Raw genomic sequence first — 20,008 nt, 5'->3', positions numbered from 1 at the left:
TGTTGTATTCAGTTAATAAATATTAGTAATGAACTTTAAAATATTCAGTTTGTATAAGCTAACTCAATTTATCTTATATGTATTTATGACTGGATTGCTAGAGGATTTAAGAAATGTTTTTATATGCTAAACTAAATTTATGTTTTTGCAAAAAATAATTTTTTTTTTCATTAAAAATTTAACTACTATTTAGTATATACTCTATTACATTTCAATCAAAGTGGAATAGATCAGCATGTATTTTTTTCTTCAATGACTACATCACCTAGCAGCTCGATTGCTATGAGGATGAAGTCACTGAATTCTTTTAAAACAGGAGGGGCACTACTCTCTTCTTCTAGGAATAATAGTGTTATTTATTGTTTAAACTCTAAATTCAAATTCTTTTTTGAATGTAATATCTTAAATATGAGGTGTATGACTATTAATATTAAAAATATCTAACTTAATTTAGCATTCATTTCCAACCACATGATAATACCAGTGATTTAATTCTTGAATTATCAGTGTTGAATAATAACTTTTAATTTAACCACGAGGGATTTCAATTTTGGATCGCAAATGTGTAGCTTTAGTACTAAGGAACATATTTTCACTATTTTACAAATTCTTTTTCAATTTTCAAATTTTATTTATAATTACTTTTAAAATAGAAATTGCCTAAAAAAATCGAGGTAACTGCTGTACATCTATAAATTTCAAATCTGATTCTTTATGTGTTGAATTTTTGCTTTAATGAAATTCTTTACCTTAAAAAATGATGCAGCTTATGCAGGAGATTTTACTTTAATTATTCATGCAGTGTTCCATAAACACCCTAAAATTTCTTTTTCCATAGGAAACATTTTGAAAAATAAATTACAAAAACTTAGCATTTCAACAGAAAAAAATAATTGCTATTGTAGCCTATGATGCACAAAATAAAATTTAAAAAAATAGGAAAAAAAAAAGGATTATTGATTGTAAAGAGAGCTTTAATTTTTAACTTAAATAATAAAACTATTCAAACCGAATATACTTTACTTGACCTTGAATTACTTTAGTATAACCATTGAAAATCTATTAATCTGATTTTACCTCATATAGTTGGAAGATTAACTAATAAATTTACCAATATTTATACCATTAAATAGAAATTAGTGCATCATTATTGAAATACTGGCATAAAACAGTAATTGAAAAGTCACTTCTATATGATGTTTCAGTATGGGGGAGTAGGCACTTTAAATAAACAAATCCTCAATTACATACAATTCTATGTGTTCCCTTTGTCGAAATTTCCAGACATTATGAGAGTTACTTGAGCAGGTGCTATAATGTCTTTCTTGGAATACTTCTTCATATCATAGCTAAGAATCTGTACATAAAAATTTCAGATTAGGTATAATAGTTCTTTAGACTTTCCTCTTATTATACCTTTTATTTAATAAACTTAATCAATTTATTTTTATGACATTCTTCCCCATGTCATAACCCATTCCTTTATCCATTTTAATTTTTTTTTGAAATTGTATGTTTAGTATAATATGCATACATAGAAGAAATGATAAGGGTTTTACTCTCCATCTAATCTGCCATTTAACTTTGCTCCAGTTGGTGCTATTTGTTTTGCCCCTTTGGCATATGATTCTTTATATGTAGTTTTAGTAATACTATTCCTTGATTTCTTGGTCCCAGTACCAGTTATTCTTTGCTACTCATATATTTTACTTTTAGTTAAATTTAATTGTATTTCTATCTTATTTCTGAACTTGTTCTGGGGTTCAGATTTTTTTTTTTTTTTTGCAATTCAATAAATATTGTAAGTGGACTTGGAACTATGATGTTTGTCATGGTTTTAGTTGGTGTGGCAATCTTTTATATGTTACACGCTGTAGCATAGACTAGTTAATTGTGGGTTAGGTCTTGGGACATGTTGGAGTACTTATTTGCAAAACAAGCCGTCTTGATTAAAGAGGAATAATCTAACAGAATATTGCAAAATATAAAGATTGTTTATTATTAAATTTAATTTGATGCTCCTCAACAATGAATTAAAATTTGGCAAGATTAATCCCAATCATCCTCTAACTTTCATTCCTATGAATGCCATTAAATAAAAAATATACTAACCATTTTCCTCTAAACATTACAGATACTGTACATAGAAGAAACTGTAAGGATTTAACTCTCTATCTAATCTACCATTTAAATGAAATTGTAACTCTGATCACTTACTTTATCATCTTCCGTCCTGTTTCCTTTTTTTTTTTTTTTTTTTCTATGATGGATAGTTAGATGGTTGATGCAGGAATAAAAGTTTTTAATTCCATTACCATTCCAAAGAAATGACAACCTTGTTTTGCAATTTCTTGGAAAGTGGAAAAGTACTTTTCCCCCTCTTTGTAGAAAATGTTTTCCCACCCCATAGAAAATGTTTTCCGAATTTTCTTTTGCCTTGTAATCTAAACATTAAGAAAAATTTAACCAAATAAAAAAGGAATTTGGATGGGTTGCTGATTGCAATTTAATACATTACACTTTCTATTTCTAAATTTTTTTTGTGTAAAAAAAAAAAAAAAAAAAAAAAAAAAACATACAGAAACATCATATAGAAGTGAATTTTCAATTACTGTTTTATGCCAGTATTTCAATAATGATGCACTAATTTCTATTTAATGGTATAAATATTGGTAAATTTATTAGTTAATCTTCCAACTATATGAGGTAAAATCAGATTAATAGATTTTCAATGGTTATACTAAAGTAATTCAAGGTCAAGTAAAGTATATTCGGTTTGAATAGTTTTATTATTTAAGTTAAAAATTAAAGCTCTCTTTACAGTCAATAGTCCTTGTTTAAAAAGTGAAACCCTTTTTAATTATTTTCCATGTATCTATCTATTGTGTGAGTGCTGATACCTGTCTTTGCATACAAAATTTTCTTTTAAAAAGGAAAAGATCTGAAGTTTAGCTTGACTGCAATTTTTGCATCTTATTTATTGTAGTTGATTCAGTTTCTTGTAGCCATTTAAGCAGCAGACATGACACATTTTTGTGGAAATGGGATTACAACAATTTCGGAATCAAAATTTGATCATTTTTGCGTTTTTTGAATAAATTTATTCATCTTGGTGCTCAATGAATCGTATTTATTTCGCTTCTTGTTGTTTGGTACGATTCATTATTTTATGAAATTGTTGTTGTTGTCCCTTTCTTGAGTCAAGTCTGAAGCAAGGATATTTCCAACTTGTTTATTTTTTCTTTCTGATTTTTGCTTTTATCAGTGAAAGTAGAATTTTTTTTAAAAAATAATTATTTCAATACCAACAGGCTCTTTTTGTCATGAATTGCCTGTTGCTTCATTGCTATCAGCAAATTGCTCTAATAACAAGAAGGCAGATTATTTTCCTCTGGGAATTATTTGTAGTTATTCTTGTAAAGACAAATATGTCGTTCCAACCAGTTCTTTGCTAAATTTAATGTGTGTTTCTCATGAAGAGTGGGATTATTCTTTAGTACCTACATGTGTTTGTAAGTATTTTAAATCAATTATTTTTTTATGTTCTATTTGATTACAATATTTCATTTTAGTTGCCAGTTTTTTTGTAATTATCTTTTTTATTTAAAGATCTAGTGTTACTAAGATCTGATATGTTGTCAAACAAATGAAATTGTCATACAAACAAATGAGAGGTAATTGTGTTTATATTAAAAAAAATACTGGGGTAAAAAAAAATTTTTACATTAATAAATAGGTGAAAAAATAATTAATAATTATATTTTGTAAGAAAAATACAACAAATTAATATCAAGATGCATGCATTATAAGGTTTTCTTTTATTACTTACTTAAAAGATACGAGAATAGTTGTAAATTGCAATTTCAATATGAGAATAGTTGTAGTTGCAATTTCTATTTATCACTATTTTGCACTATGGTTTAATTTATTTTTTAGGGGCTCTCTTTTTCCTAATTAACTACTTAAAAACTAATTTTAGATTTTTAAAATCTGAATCTGTTTTACACACAGTGAACATGGCTAATTTGAACACTTTTAATGAGGAATTATCTCTGATCCCTAGAATGTCCTAATAATATGAGACTCTTAATACTTTGTTTATATAGAAAAATGTTTTGGAATTTAATTAATAATTTTAAAATTTGGCTGAATGAGAATTCACATTTCATATCTATTTATTATACAATTGAATTTGACTAATTGGAATGTATTCAACTCTAATTTATTATTAATTTGAATTTTCTTTGAATTCTTTGAATTTTCTATTTCATAATATCAAAATCTAATTTGGTAAACTTCATTGGTTAAATATATTTTGGTTGACTCAAGTCAAAGCTAAAAATTGTTTAAAAAATTGATTCAAGTTATTTTTTAAAAAATTAGTTTACTTGTACTTTGTTCCCTCAGTTATTGTAAATATATACTTTTTTAATGCTAATAATTAGCTATGCAATGTATTAATTCTAAATAACATTGACAAATTTTTTACTTGAAATATTTGAGTGCATTATATGAATTCTATAATTTAGTAAAATAAATTTGTTTGATAAATTGCTGCTTGTAAAATAATTAAAAATTTTCAGTAACATTTACTGCACTTTAAAATTTTGTTTTATTACTCAAAACATTAAAAATAAATGGTGTATTAAATTTTGATTTATAAAAATTATAATTTTCTCCATTTGTATCCATTTTTAAACACACTTATTTTTAGTTAAGGTTTTAGAGAAATGTTTCTGTAGTGATCCGGTCAGTTATAAATTACTGAAACTCCACTGTAAATCTTATTTCGAAGATATCTCAAAGCACTTTGGAATATATTTTTAATCATTATATTAATAAATGTAAAATAGTTTCTCTTAATTTAATTTAATTTCAATACTTATTTATTTTGTACTTTCAACTTTTTTTTTTTTTTGCATCCATGTTTTTAGTAATAAATTAATGTGCTTTGCTTGTATAATTTTAATATTATTTCCAACTATGTTATGGTATGTTGTTATAATAAACTGGTTTTTTTTTATTTTGCTTTATCAAAATTATGAGCAAATATATCAATATGAGCAAAATAATATCAAAATTATGAGCAAATATAAATATATAAATGAGCTTAGTATATATCAGCATACTATTTGTTACATACAATGCTGTTTACTTTTTTTTTTAATCAAATTAATGAGCCGATGATCATTTAATGAAATGACACCTTTCTTTAAAGGAATATGTTATTTTACTGATACAGTTAATAACATTTTTTTAGTAGAAATTTCTCAGATCTGTAAAATTTCTAAAGGACATCAGATGTTTAAATTTTCCTTTATAAAGAAAATGATTTTGGTTTGGAATAATTTGGTTAATTTATATTTTCAAAATTTTATTGAATGGAAATTCTTATTTCATACCTATTTATTATGCTGTGGAATTTGGTTAGTTTGGTGCTTAAAATTTTTGTATTGAATTATAACATCTTATGGTAATTTAATGTCAGCTTATATAAGTTTGGGAAGCGATAATTTGACACCCATATGACACAGAAGCACAGCAATTAAAAGCTTAATAACACTTTTTTTTTTTTTTTCATTTACAAAATATCTTTTAAAATAAAAATACAGAAAATTTTATTTTCTGTATTTTTTATTTAATGCTAATAATTAGCTATGCAATGTATTAATTCTAAATAACATTGACAAATTTTTTACTTGAAATATTTGAGTGCATTATATGAATTCTATAATTTAGTAAAATAAATTTGTTTGATAAATTGCTGCTTGTAAAATAATTAAAAATTTTCAGTAACATTTACTGCACTTTAAAATTTTGTTTTATTACTCAAAACATTAAAAATAAATGGTGTATTAAATTTTGATTTATAAAAATTATAATTTTCTCCATTTGTATCCATTTTTAAACACACTTATTTTTAGTTAAGGTTTTAGAGAAATGTTTCTGTAGTGATCCGGTCAGTTATAAATTACTGAAACTCCACTGTAAATCTTATTTCGAAGATATCTCAAAGCACTTTGGAATATATTTTTAATCATTATATTAATAAATGTAAAATAGTTTCTCTTAATTTAATTTAATTTCAATACTTATTTATTTTGTACTTTCAACTTTTTTTTTTTTTTTTTTTGCATCCATGTTTTTAGTAATAAATTAATGTGCTTTGCTTGTATAATTTTAATATTATTTCCAACTATGTTATGGTATGTTGTTATAATAAACTGGTTTTTTTTTTTATTTTGCTTTATCAAAATTATGAGCAAATATATCAATATGAGCAAAATAATATCAAAATTATGAGCAAATATAAATATATAAATGAGCTTAGTATATATCAGCATACTATTTGTTACATACAATGCTGTTTACTTTTTTTTTTAAATCAAATTAATGAGCCGATGATCATTTAATGAAATGACACCTTTCTTTAAAGGAATATGTTATTTTACTGATACAGTTAATAACATTTTTTTAGTAGAAATTTCTCAGATCTGTAAAATTTCTAAAGGACATCAGATGTTTAAATTTTCCTTTATAAAGAAAATGATTTTGGTTTGGAATAATTTGGTTAATTTATATTTTCAAAATTTTATTGAATGGAAATTCTTATTTCATACCTATTTATTATGCTGTGGAATTTGGTTAGTTTGGTGCTTAAAATTTTTGTATTGAATTATAACATCTTATGGTAATTTAATGTCAGCTTATATAAGTTTGGGAAGCGATAATTTGACACCCATATGACACAGAAGCACAGCAATTAAAAGCTTAATAACACTTTTTTTTTTTTTTCATTTACAAAATATCTTTTAAAATAAAAATACAGAAAATTTTATTTTCATATTCATATTATTTACAGTATTTTCCATTAATTTTTATTTTAATTATTTTGTCTAAAATTTCATATTTTATTAATTTTTAAATTGTAAAAAAAAATTATTTTTGTTTCATTTATTGATACAGCGATTAGAAGTATATTAAAATGCTTTAATTTTCCTTATTTTGTTATTGATTGTATTGTTCATTTTATGTTCCTGATTTATATTTCTACATCTTTAATTTATGGATTTTATATACAGATCAATTGCCTCCAGCTCCTGTTGATGATTCTTGCATTAATCGATCAACTGTGATTGATGATATAAGTACTTTCCAAGTCCCAATTCCAAAATTCGAATCTTATAGTGGTAAAGTTGAAGTGAATTGTGAACCACAAAATATTTCCGAATATGGAGTTTATAATATCAACTGTACTGCTGTAGATCCTGAATTAAGAACAAAAAGTCATTGTATCTTTGAGTTGGAAATTTTGAAAGTAAATGGTATAACTGAACTTGCTAGAGAAGGTAAGCTGCTGAAATCATTATGTATCTTCTCCTTCATGGTCATATTAAATGACAAATTTTTAACATAATTTTTATAATATATTTCTTTAGAAATTTTAGGATGTGCGCAGTTACCTCTAATAGAATCTGGGTCTCTGACCTGTTCAGAATCAAAGAATGAGGAATTTTTCCCTATCGGAACAAAATGTAGTTATCATTGTGATGATGGATATGTTATTCCTTCAAGCTTCTTGGAACATTCTGAAAAACTTTGCATTGGTCATGAGGAATGGAGCAGTATAATGTCTCCAATGTGTACATGTAAGTAGTTGTTATCTTATTTAATAATTTCTCTTTTAATATATCCTTGCCAAGAGCTTTTGGTACTTATTTATTTATTTACATTCACTATGGTGATTTTTAAACTATGCTAAACTCCATTATTTGCAAGATGTCAAGATTTCTCCTAATTTTTTGGCTGGTGAAGGCTAGCATTTTTGGTAATTTATTTCAATGGCTTTGTAATTTATAGATAAACAGAGAGAATATTTCCCCCTTGATTTATTCTTATAAAAACATAATATGGTGCTTCATAGAACAGCAAAGAAAATTGAGTGTAGATTTCAAATGGTTTCCTTTCGATTATTTGTGTCTGAAGTTGATACATCTGCAATTATAGTAACAAGATCATGTGCCAAATTTCATTTGTCTAAATCGTTGCATTTTTTAGGTATGTTCATTCACTTGTAAATATACAGACAAACAGATGGGCGATTATTTGGAAGATCTGACTCAAAATCCAATACAAATCTACAACTATAATCATATATCGATATTTGAAATTTCATTTTTAGACTTTTTAAGTAACTGTGTTCATATAAACTTGAATGAATGAATGAATGGACAGAATGATAGATGCCTCTCGTCCAAAATTGCATTGAAATTTGGCGAGAAGGCTACAGATTAAATTTTATATTTATAATTTATTGAGAGTTTGAATTATCATGTCCGCTGATATAGGCCAAAAGTGTGTTTTTTGGACTCGTAGATGTCTGAAGCTTTGAGATCTTAAATCAAAATCTTGAGATCAATTTTTTTAATGACTACAGTGCACATGAAAAAAATAAACATTAATTTCATTTTATTGACCAAAGTATAAAGCCCAATTACTATATTGGTAAGAATTTATAATATTGCTTCCCTGCACAATGAATCTCCTGGTGAGAAAAATAGCTTAATGGATATAGTAATGAATGTTGAGTCAATGACCCATAGCCTTGCCGACAATTTTAGTTGATCCAAATGTAGAGCCCAGAACATTCGAGAATTTTTGTGGCATCTTAGTTAGGACCACAGGTACCATATCCTTTTAAATGCTCCTTTGTCCTTTCACGGAAATTGCGAAAAGCCGAGTAACAGATTCAGTAGTGAGTAGTAGTTGAATCAATAGGGAATAGTTGAATACTCTCAATATTTTGTGCTGCTACGATTGCTTAAAAGTTATCTGCTACTGTTTAGTTGAAGTTCTGTTTTGTGTACATTTTATCTGTATTTTGCTATATGTGTATTGAATAAAACGTCATTATTTATTATTTAGCCTGTTCGGCTTTTCATCGTACATCCCACGGAAGGATTTTAGATATTTTCTATAACGATATTATCAAGCTTTAATAAATGTTTTATTTCAAAAGCATAATCTTCAAATTTTTATAGATAATTACTATTTACAAAAAGGTAAATATGCTTTATGTCAAGAGTACATAGCAAAAAAAAATTTTTTTAATGAATTGGAATGAGATTTAAATTCTGTAAAGAGATATTTAAGAGGATTTTTTTTAAATAAAAATTACCTACTTATTATACAGAAAAACTTTAAAATCAATTTTTTGTGTAGAATTTATTAAACCTTTGTTACAAATTGTTATACACTATTGCCCAAAAGTTAAGCTTTATTTATAAAATGATAAAAATCCTTAAATAATAGTGAATTTATTCGAAATAATTTTTGAAGAATCATCTGATGAAAATTTGTCTTTATGCGAAACATTACAATGTACAATTTAAATATTCAAGACGTCTGCTGCATACAATTCATGAGGACCACAGTGATGTGGTGATAAGGCCTCGGCTTTGGGATCGTGGGGTTACAGTTCGAGACCCGATTCCACTGAAGAACTGCGGTGTAAGCGAGTTTGGTGCACTTTAAACTCTTTGTCATCCATAACGTGTCTAGCGCGTCCAAATGCAACTTCTGCAGGACGGCCGTAACGCATTGGAAGTGTTCTACATTTTAAAACTTTTAAACGTTTAAAACGCTTTGTAAATGTTTGAGTTTTTATTTTTGTTTGTTCTAATGCGACGAAAAACAAATTTTCGTGGGCTAGAGAGGACGGCGAAAAGGTTAAAGGTTAAATCTGTCGGGGGTCGAATGTCCTCCAGCTGGATGGTGCAGAAATTCAGAGAGAGGAGTCCAGAGGAGATATCCTCTTCATCTGAACGTGATTCAAAATTACGAGGTCCTGTTCCCAAATAACCCTAGCGTTGCTTTAAAACGGAATGTTAATATAATTAATTTAAACTAAAGTGCATATAGTTGATATATATAATATTGTTAACGATTAAACAGATGTCCATAGACGGTACATTGAGAATGATAGCACATAGACTTCAATTGGACGTGTTTGCAAATGGAAGAAGCTGTAGAAAGCTTATATCCGGACAGTCACAAACCGAAGTGTCTCGGATTCTGAATGTGCCTCTGCACTATGACAAAAGTTTCATATAGCAGGAAATATTAACAGGCCACCTACACCAGGTTGCCCAAGAGCCCAACTGTTTGCCGAGGCTAAATATCTGGCAATAATCGTTTAACGTCATAGAGACATGTTGTGTCTGAGAATTTGGTTCATCACTCACAACCCCGACAGAATTACGAGTTTCCACACAGACTTTTTACAGGAAACTCACTCATGTTGATCAATATCCCAGATAACCAACATTTTGTATTTCTCACATATCTAAGCATAAATGCGCTGCTTTAAACTAGAGTTTGCAACATCAGTACTAAAATATGGGACAATGGACCAATATGATATTCAGTAACCAATCTGTCTTTAGTCTGAACACTAATTTCCATCGTCTAATGATATGACAAGTACTTGAAATTTCTTTTCATAAGGGAAATATCACATAAAGGTATCGTTTTCCTATAAAGAGAATTGTGCCATTGCTAGGCATTATGCTGGATAGCCATGTACGCTTTAATATCTTTGAAATGGTGTCTGTGAAATTTGATCATCACTGTATTTTCGCCTGTTTGGAGGTTCCGTCGATCATGACTTCATATTTAATAATGATAATTCACCCTGTCACCAACCAGGCCTGATTGATGACTTTTAGAAATGGAAAATATTCAACACATACTGTGGCCTACTCAATCATCTGATGTGAATTCTATGTAGAATGTGTTAGAGTAACATACAGCTCATCGATGTCCATCATCTTTTCAGTTCTGTTCCAGAACTGAAAAGAGATCTTCATGATGTTTGGAACTCTTTGAGTCTACTATTCATCTGCACCATCATATCAAGTATCATCAGCTCTCAAATTCTTTAATACACATTCTTATTAAACTGCAGCATAACTTATTTATTTCATTTGTTTTTCGATAAAGTGTGAACTCCTCTTATACTCACTTTTCTTTTTTCTTTGGGTAATAGAAGTGGTTATTATTACTTTAACTTTTTCCTTTTTTATGACCGCTATTCTAACCTGACTTCCTTCATTTCCATGTAACTAACAATTATGCTTAATATTTGGATACCAACTAGTTATACGCATTGTAAATTTAAGATGCTTTGAGTGCTGTCATTAAACTTGGATTTTAGAAGTATGTTTGAATAAATTAGAAATAATCGAAAGTTTATATATGAGATGACTTCCATGTGAGAATTTGTCAGCATTAGCAATTATCTGTTTTTATAAAATTTTATTGCAAGATGCAGCACACGTAGCATTAATCCTGCCAGAGTTTCAAAACTAACAGCTTACAAAGGATTTTGCATAAAATACAAAATATATGTATATATACTAACATATGTCAAACTAAGTGGGAATTTTATCAATGCAATTTTAGCATCATCATTTTATTGCAATTTTTTAAATAAATGTGTTTCAATAAAAATTAAATATTTTGAGAGCCCATATAAATTTTTAGACTTTATTTATTTGTTTTTAAATTTGGTACACTTATTGTGGACTAAAAAATTTCATTTGTTTCTGATGGTTAAAAAAAAAAAAAATTTAATTACAGTGGTTATTTTTACGAAGTGTAGATCGATGTTAAGTAGTTCATTTCTGCAATTCAAAATGTAATTGCATTATTTCTTCTCTTATTCTCAGAAATGTCATTTCATCATAATATGTATGCTGTTATTCTGTTTTTGAATATACGATAATGTTCTGAAGATATGAATTACAAGTTTTTATTTATTTATTAGTTTGTACATCTCATAAAGTTATGTAGAAAATTATATTATTTTATCAACCTAAATAAACGGAATAGGAAAAAAATAAATATTTATCTTCATTAAATAACAACAATTAAAGCTAATTGCTGTTAGTGTTGTTAACAACTAGTCAATAATAAGTTAACACAGACATGATATAATGTTAGGCACATTATTAATATTGTCGCATAGATAAACTGTGTATTAACTAAAGTCACTTGCTAATTTCAACCCAAGACTTTATGCAAGGAATTAAACCTTGCATTTGTTTTTATCTACAAGACAAAATGACTGGAATCTTCCAGATTTAGAAAGATACAGAAAATATAAGAACATTCTAGAACAAACAAGAAATAATAGAAAGTAAATCAAAAACAAAACAATTTTTAGGCAACTTGCCTGCAGTCAGATATGATCTTGTGAACTGTCACCTTCATTTCATAGCATTCTACCACAGGGCTATTCAGTCTACGCCTAGTTAGAAAAGTTTTGTTACATTTGGTTATAATAATGTTAATAATGAACATCACAGATAAGCAGATAGATTTTGTGTTTGTATATAAGAAGGGTACATTTTCTTTTTGTGATGAATCATTTAGCAGAGAAAACTTGATGGCTCAATTTCCCATTGCATGATAATACTTTTCTTAATCACTTCATGAGATATTCAAAGCATTATCTCTGTATTTTATGCTTTAATGATGTTTAAAGGAATGCTCATAAACTGATTTTGTGTCTATGATTATTATAGTTTTGTATGTAGATTTGTTATAAAGAAGACGATTATTAAAGAAGCTTTCCTTTTTCGCGATATCCTTGAAATATTAGTGTTTGCTTGAAGCATATCTTTATAACACAAAATTACACTACCAACGGTTTTAATAACTAATAATAGATGGGTTCGTTCACTATAATGTGTATGAAGGTTTTAAAAAGTATAACCTCATTTCTTAATACACATTGCATTTAAAGGTTGTAGAAGTTTTGTTAATTGTATTTTGTTATGCCTGTAGAGTGATAGATACTAAAGTCAAAATATTTCTCATAAATAATCATCATTTGCAATTCTTAATACAAATCCTATATTTATTTTATCTAGATCAGGCACCTCCAGTTCCTGAAGCTGACTCTTGTCTTGATTATTCAGTGACTGTTGAAGATCTTGCCACTTTTCAGTACAATGTTCCACAATTTATATCTTCAAGTGGAGCAACTATTAAAGCAGTTTGCGAACCAGAAAATATCACAGAATATGCTGAACAGAATATAAGCTGTTTAGCGTATGATCCTGAATTGAGAGTTAATGGTTCTTGCTCTTTTATGCTGGATGTTCAGGTACCAAATAATGTGGCTGCACTATCACGAGAAGGTAGTTGAATTAAATACAATATTTTTTAATATCTAATTTTCTATTGCTTAATTTGTTGTGTACGATTTTTTTAATTATATTATCCTCATCTTAATATGCAAATTATCTATATATATACATATATAATAATTATAAAGCTATGAATTTTTTTATGGGGATAAGGTCAACTCTTTAGATTGGGTGAAGATTTACTCAAAGGTCAGTGGGGACAATTCCTAACCTTTTGTTCTAGATTTTGAGTAAATAAAATATATCTTCCTTTTCGATTTTCTTGCAAAAATTGACTTTGGAGACCTTGATAAAGGCATCTGAATAATATTCTGTACTTTGGTCTAAAAAAGGATTTTGGAAATAGAATTTTTGCATGGGATTTACTTTTAATATTATTTTATCCTTATTTAATCCCTTTATAGGCTTGACAGTGATTTAATAGTGAAGTTAAATTTTATTGTGACAAATTTTATCTATGTATAATAAAGATATTTAAATGATATTTTTGTTCTTCGGCAATTTGAATTATTTTATTTCATAAAATTAATGTGTGTTTGAATGTAATGTTTTATATTGGTGTTTCAGGTAGCAAAGTAAATGATTACTAATATTTTTTTATAAAATGTTTTTTTTTTCTTTGTTTGCATTAATAGTGGGAATGTTATCATGAAAACATTCATTTGAAATATCAAATACTAAGAGTTTTTGTTTTTCATATTTTTTTCAAAATTTTTTGATCTGAAATATTTATCTGTTATATACAATTTTAAGTTGTTGTTTTTTTTCTTATCATAACAACATATGTTATTTCGTTATAGAAATTAGCTGTTCATATCCAGAGAAAATTGAAAATGGATTTGTACATTGTAATTCTACCATTTCCAAACTTTATTCAGTTGGAACAATTTGTGAAATTATATGTAATGAAGGATTTACACTTCCTACCAGCCAACTAAATATGTCAATTTCTGTATGTCTTTCTAATGGAGAGTGGAATGTCTCATCCAACCCTCTTTGTTTGAAGTGTAGGTTTATTTTTTAATTATTATTTTTTCATTCTGTATGGTTATGTATAAAAATGAAGATCATACTGTCGATTAACTTGCATTAAGAATATTTTATAGCATAAAAAATATGCTTGAGGGAAAATATTTTTAAAAAATCAAGTCTGTTGAAATTGGAATTTGTTTAACCCTTTCAAGGGCATGAGAAGTATGCTTCCCATTAAACTTATCAATCTTCGAAGGAAGTTATATAGATTGGTATTAGCTCTGATGCTTTTTTTCAATAAGACAGAAACTTAGATACTTCAGTTCCTTATCTCGCACAAAATTCCATGTTTTGATTTTTTACTTAATTATTAATTAAACAAATTAATTAATTAATCAAATTAAATTTATCTAATAAGTTAAATAAATCACTTTTCTTATGCCAATCTCAATCCTAAAAATATTTTAATATACCATGATTAGAAAAAAATGGCCCTTTAAAGGGTTAATTGAACAATTTCAAAATAAAGTGGAAATAATTGTTTACATATATATTTGATGGCTAATAAAATTGCCTCTTTCATCGATCCAGTAGCTGCAAATAAGTCATGTTTGTGTAGCATATGTTTGCAATGATATCTCTAAATCTAAATTAAATTCTAATTAATTTCTAAATTTTTATCTTAATTTAACCCATATTAACTTAATCTAAAATTTGCTCTTATTTTCTGATCTAATTCCACTTTTTTTATTTAAATAATTTAAGCTTTATTTAAATAATTTGTCAAGCTACGCAAATTCTTTTAAAATATACCTACTTTTCCCTTACCTAAAACGACACATGTGAAGACATCCCTATCAGAATCTCGCAGTATATAATCATTGGGGATAAATATATGTCTCCTTTGTGCTTCTGCTCTTGTATCGCTTGTGAACAGACATCAGTTCCATCCACACTTTTTGTACATAAATTATGCCTCCCAGGATGAAATAAAGCAAAGTTTAAAAATTCAGAGTGTCTTCTCTCTCTTCAGTCTTGAAACTGCTTGTAAATATATGTTTTAGATGTTGAGGCTTGCAATTGCATTTTGTAACATTGCCACTTTTTCATGTTGCGCTACCCATCTTTCTTTTATAGCTATGATTAATGATTTTCAATAAAATATTATTCAATTTAAAATTTTTAATTAATTTTTATGCTTTTTAGTAGTGAGATAAAATATTGTATATGTCCTCAGAATTATTTCCATTAGCATCATATTTTTAATGGTTTAATGATATCTTACTAAACATATAAATCCATTATAAAATTACTATAAATTTGTTATTTATTATAATCTCTGATATCAAATTGTTTTGAATTGCTTTTGTATACCATTTTTGTGAATGCATCCAGATGCTTTTGCTATGAATCAAATTGCTATTTATCACAATACTTTATTAATTATATTATCGCAAAGTCATGGAGTATATTATTATTGATATAAATGAATCTTCTGTAAGTATCCCATGAAATATTCCGATATATAAATATATAGGTTAATGGTTAACATATATAATATGTGCGTGTAAACATGTTTTAGCAGATGCTTGGCGGAAAAGAAGAAACATTTGAGATTTTTATTTCGATTTATTTTACATGTAGTCGTAATTTGTGAAGAGGAGAGGTGATGATAAATTGACATCTCTTTACATCGCGATATAACAGCAAAGTGACCGAAATTTTCCCTTTAGTGATTTTACTATCAGATTCTAATAGGGATTTCTTTGCTACATATTGACGTAGGCAAGGGAATCTTATCCCTTCACTCTCAGCATGAAAAAATGCATAAGTCACCAATTTAAATGGTTAAAAATAATTAAATAAAGAGAGGGAATTAGATCAGGAAATAAGAGAACATGTTAGAATGAAGTTAATATGGGCTAAATTAAGATTAAAATTAGGAAATCAAGATTTAAATTAGATTTAAAGATATCATATTATAAATAGAGATATTAAATAAATTCTGATGGAACAGTTGTTTAATTATAGTACCCCAATGAAATCATGGCAGTCTGTCTTGTTATTTTGAATCAAAAAGTGTTCAAATATTCCTGTTAATATTACATTTTAATATATTTAAAATACAATTGTTTTATGCTAATATCTTCTGCAAAATGAAACTATATTTGCTTTGATCATTCACTTAATTGAGCAGAATTTGTATATTCCAATATGTGTTAAAAATGCATTTCATTTATCCATTTTCTAAGATGGAGTGTTAAATAGTTTTCTTATTCTCCATGGACTTTTCATTTCATTTCTGATAATATTTTACAGCTGAATCACCAATATTGGTTTCTGGATGTGAGAATTCTACTGTATACACAAATGATTTATCTTTGATAAATATATCACTCCCAATATTTGATACTGCACACGACACATCAGTTTATATTACTTGCTTACCTGAAACCTTTGAAGATTATGGGGAATATGAAGTACAATGCACTGCACAGGACCTTGAACTTGATACTTCTGCAAAATGTCACTTTTATCTTGATCTGGTGAACAACAAATCAGTAACTACAACTACAGTAGAACATGCTGAAATATTTTCTACAACAGAACAACCATGTAAGTATACTTATTTGACTATTGAAGTAAAACATCAAAAGTCTATAAATATATTTGATTGATTTAAAAAGTAGTAAAGGTACATTATATAGTACAAGTTTTTATTTAACTGATTTTTTAATCTACATTAGTCATAAGAAATACTAAAAATATGTCATTACATTACTACTGTGTTTCTACATTTCAAGAAAACTGTAATATTGCATTGTAGAAGAGTATTCTGTTTTTATACATGCATTTAGATTTAAGATTTTGAATGTGAGATGCAATGTTCTTTTCATGGCTGAATTTATTATTTTTGTAGAATCAAAATATTTATTTTATTAATATAAGTTATAGATTTCTTTAAAGAAAAGTTTTAGCTAGAATTCTTCAAATAAGATGTTAGTTTATTATAATATTGCTGAGTAATTCTTCTGTAATATCTTTCTAAATGTTATAATAAAACCAAATATGAGAATCATTTGTTTATTTTGTATAATAGTGTTCAGTTCTTTTCTTTGCAAAAGACATTTTACTTAAGTGTATCTTTTACAGCTTTACAATAAAAGAGTCATTGTAAATTAGATGAATATTTTCATATTAGAAATATAAAGTTCCGTCATCAAAAAACTGGATAGAAAAACCAAATTCACTGATGAATTTTGCAAAAATATCACAAAAAGTTCACAAAGAAATTGAGAATGATTTTTGAGTGTTTAGTTTATTATAATTTAAGCTTGTGAATAATTTACAATGCTATAAGGGTGGGTTAAAGGTACTCATAATTATGTAATATTGTAGAAATAATTTATATTGGCACCTTAAAAGCAAATAATTTTATATTCTCATTTTCCTGCAAATTTATTTTTTAAATATTCTTTTTAGATAAAATTTGTAAGCTTATTGAACCGCCACATAAAGGCTCTGTCAACTGCTCATATGAACCTCCAGTATACTGTAACATCAGCTGTGATGATGGTTATGAATTTTCATCTAAACATGAGCTATTAAATTCTGGAAAACTTGAATGTGATGGTATAGATGGTTTGTGGATTCACGAAAAATTATACAACTCTCATTTACTGCCAGAGTGTTTGGGTAAGATTTTTTTATACAAAGGATTAAAAAATTTTCTCATTTATGAGCTGTGGATTTAAAACTGTTTTTCTCTATTTTTATAGGTCGATTACAAAACACATTTGTTGAGGTAGAACTGACTTTCAAAGCATATGTTGAACGCTGCGATGAGATTTACGAATCTGAATTGCCAAGTACTATCCAGGATTTATTGGTTGTTATGAATGAACAAATGTGCCATTCTGTTAATTGTAGTTTTTTCAATGTCAGCTGTTTCATGGACCCTTCAAATAAAAGACACACAATTAACAACACCTGGCTACTAAAGGTTTAATTTCTTTCCATTTAATAATTTACTTTTTTCTTCTCTTCAGATAAATAATTAGAGAGTTATGATTATTTCACTTTTAATAATTATAACTCTACCATTATTGTTATTTGCATTTATGTTTCCAAATTAGAAAAAGAAAGAATTAATTCTTTATGAAGAAGTACTTAAATTAAAAATTTAGTTACATTATTTTTGGTTAAAAATCGTAGTTGAAATAAGATTTAATTCAGCATTAAGAATACTACCTTTTATTTTTGCTTTATTATTTAAGCATTTTTATTTTTAACCACCAACTAATTAGTATGGAATATTGGTTGTAATTAATTTCATTTAAACTTCTTATCTATGACTTAATAACCATTATTCCTTCAAGATCATATATATATATATATATATATATATATATATATATATATATATAGTCATGAAATTGGGAGAGTTGAAATTGAACAGCCTTAGAACTGTTCTATTTATTGTGTATATGAACCATCCTAACAGAGTCTAGTTTCATCATAGTTTTATTAAAAATATAACTATCCAGGATTTCTATTTTCTAAGCTTTTTTAATACTGTGTTTCATTTTCCTATTCCTCATTATATATTAAACAGAATATTTCTGTGCTTTTACTAATGGAAAAAAATCTGATGATTAAATATTTGATGAAACAAATGAAAACAATTTGAATTTCATTGCAATAATAACAATTGTACATAAAGATATTTTTAAAAAATTGTCAAATTTCAGGAAATGTTTGTGAGAAAATTAAATTTGAATCATTAAATAGACTATTTTTTATATATATTTTGAAATGGTATTAAAAACGTTTTTGTGTTCATTATCTATTTTGTTGAAATTCAAAAATTGCATCATCTCTAAATTGATATAATTAAAGAGACAAGCTTTTTGTATTTTGAAATGACATAAAATTCATTTTTATATAATAATATTTCTAGACATTATCATTAGAAACAATTTTAAAATATTGCTTAATTTTTAATTAAAATTCTAATCAAAATATTTTAAAATAATTTCACTGAATTGGACATCCTCTCCATCCAAAATATGTTTGTGCCAAATGTTATAGCTCTCAAACACTTTTTCTTGTAAATACTAACAGACTGATACTCTAACCAAAATAGAATTAGAAATAAATATTAAGTTTATTGTCAAAATTCAAAAAGGAAGATAAAATGAATCTGGCCCGAAGACTTTTTCAAAGGTCACCCTCAGGCAAAGATTCAAACCAGGGATTTTTTCTGTGAAGGGTCTGACTCTCGTCCAACAAACTGACTCCTATTATTAGTAGAGAGGAAATTTGCGAATCAAGAGTTTATATTTTGCTCGAAATCTACACTTTTTTTTCAAATAAATGACTGTAGATATACAAAGTGAAGCATATTGTTTAATTTTTAAAATTTATTATTTTAATTTCTATTTTAGACCTGGAAATTAGAAGATAAACAAGATAAATAAATCAATTAAATATTTAACAAAATATTTGAATCAAATAAAAATTCTAGATAACAAATGACAAGCTTGATTATAGTTTTTAAAAAAAAATTTACAATTGTCACATTACAATCGGGTTTGTCATATACATGATGTTTTGAATATTTCATAATATTTAACATATTTATAAATGGATAATTTTTTTAAAAAACTATGAAGTTCAAAATTTATATTTAAACTTTATTCCAAGAGTGAAACTTCAATACATAATTGTATTGGTATTATTCATGCTTGATATTATTTAATTTTTTAAGCTTGTAAATCTTTTTATTTGTATAATTATATCTTTTTAACTAAGAAAGAAAT

The 20,008-nt window shown here is 26.7% G+C and overlaps 1 protein-coding gene across 1 annotated transcript in view; it reads left to right on the top strand.

The window, feature by feature from the left end:
• Positions 1–20,008, top strand: part of LOC129983888 (uncharacterized) — a 213,050-nt gene that overhangs the window by 183,386 nt on the left and 9,656 nt on the right. Inside the window, exons 13-19 of the mRNA XM_056093580.1 lie at positions 7,083–7,349; positions 7,440–7,649; positions 12,936–13,205; positions 14,015–14,221; positions 16,506–16,802; positions 17,670–17,882; positions 17,966–18,189. Of these exons, the coding sequence (XP_055949555.1) occupies positions 7,083–7,349; positions 7,440–7,649; positions 12,936–13,205; positions 14,015–14,221; positions 16,506–16,802; positions 17,670–17,882; positions 17,966–18,189 (1,688 nt within the window). The remainder of the gene's footprint in view (positions 1–7,082; positions 7,350–7,439; positions 7,650–12,935; positions 13,206–14,014; positions 14,222–16,505; positions 16,803–17,669; positions 17,883–17,965; positions 18,190–20,008) is intronic.

Source organism: Argiope bruennichi, chromosome 9, assembly GCF_947563725.1.
Source record: "Argiope bruennichi chromosome 9, qqArgBrue1.1, whole genome shotgun sequence".
Taxonomy (NCBI): Eukaryota; Metazoa; Arthropoda; class Arachnida; order Araneae; family Araneidae; genus Argiope; species Argiope bruennichi.
The sequence above is the reverse complement of the archived record's forward strand: the minus strand, read 5'-3'. Positions and strand labels throughout refer to the sequence as shown.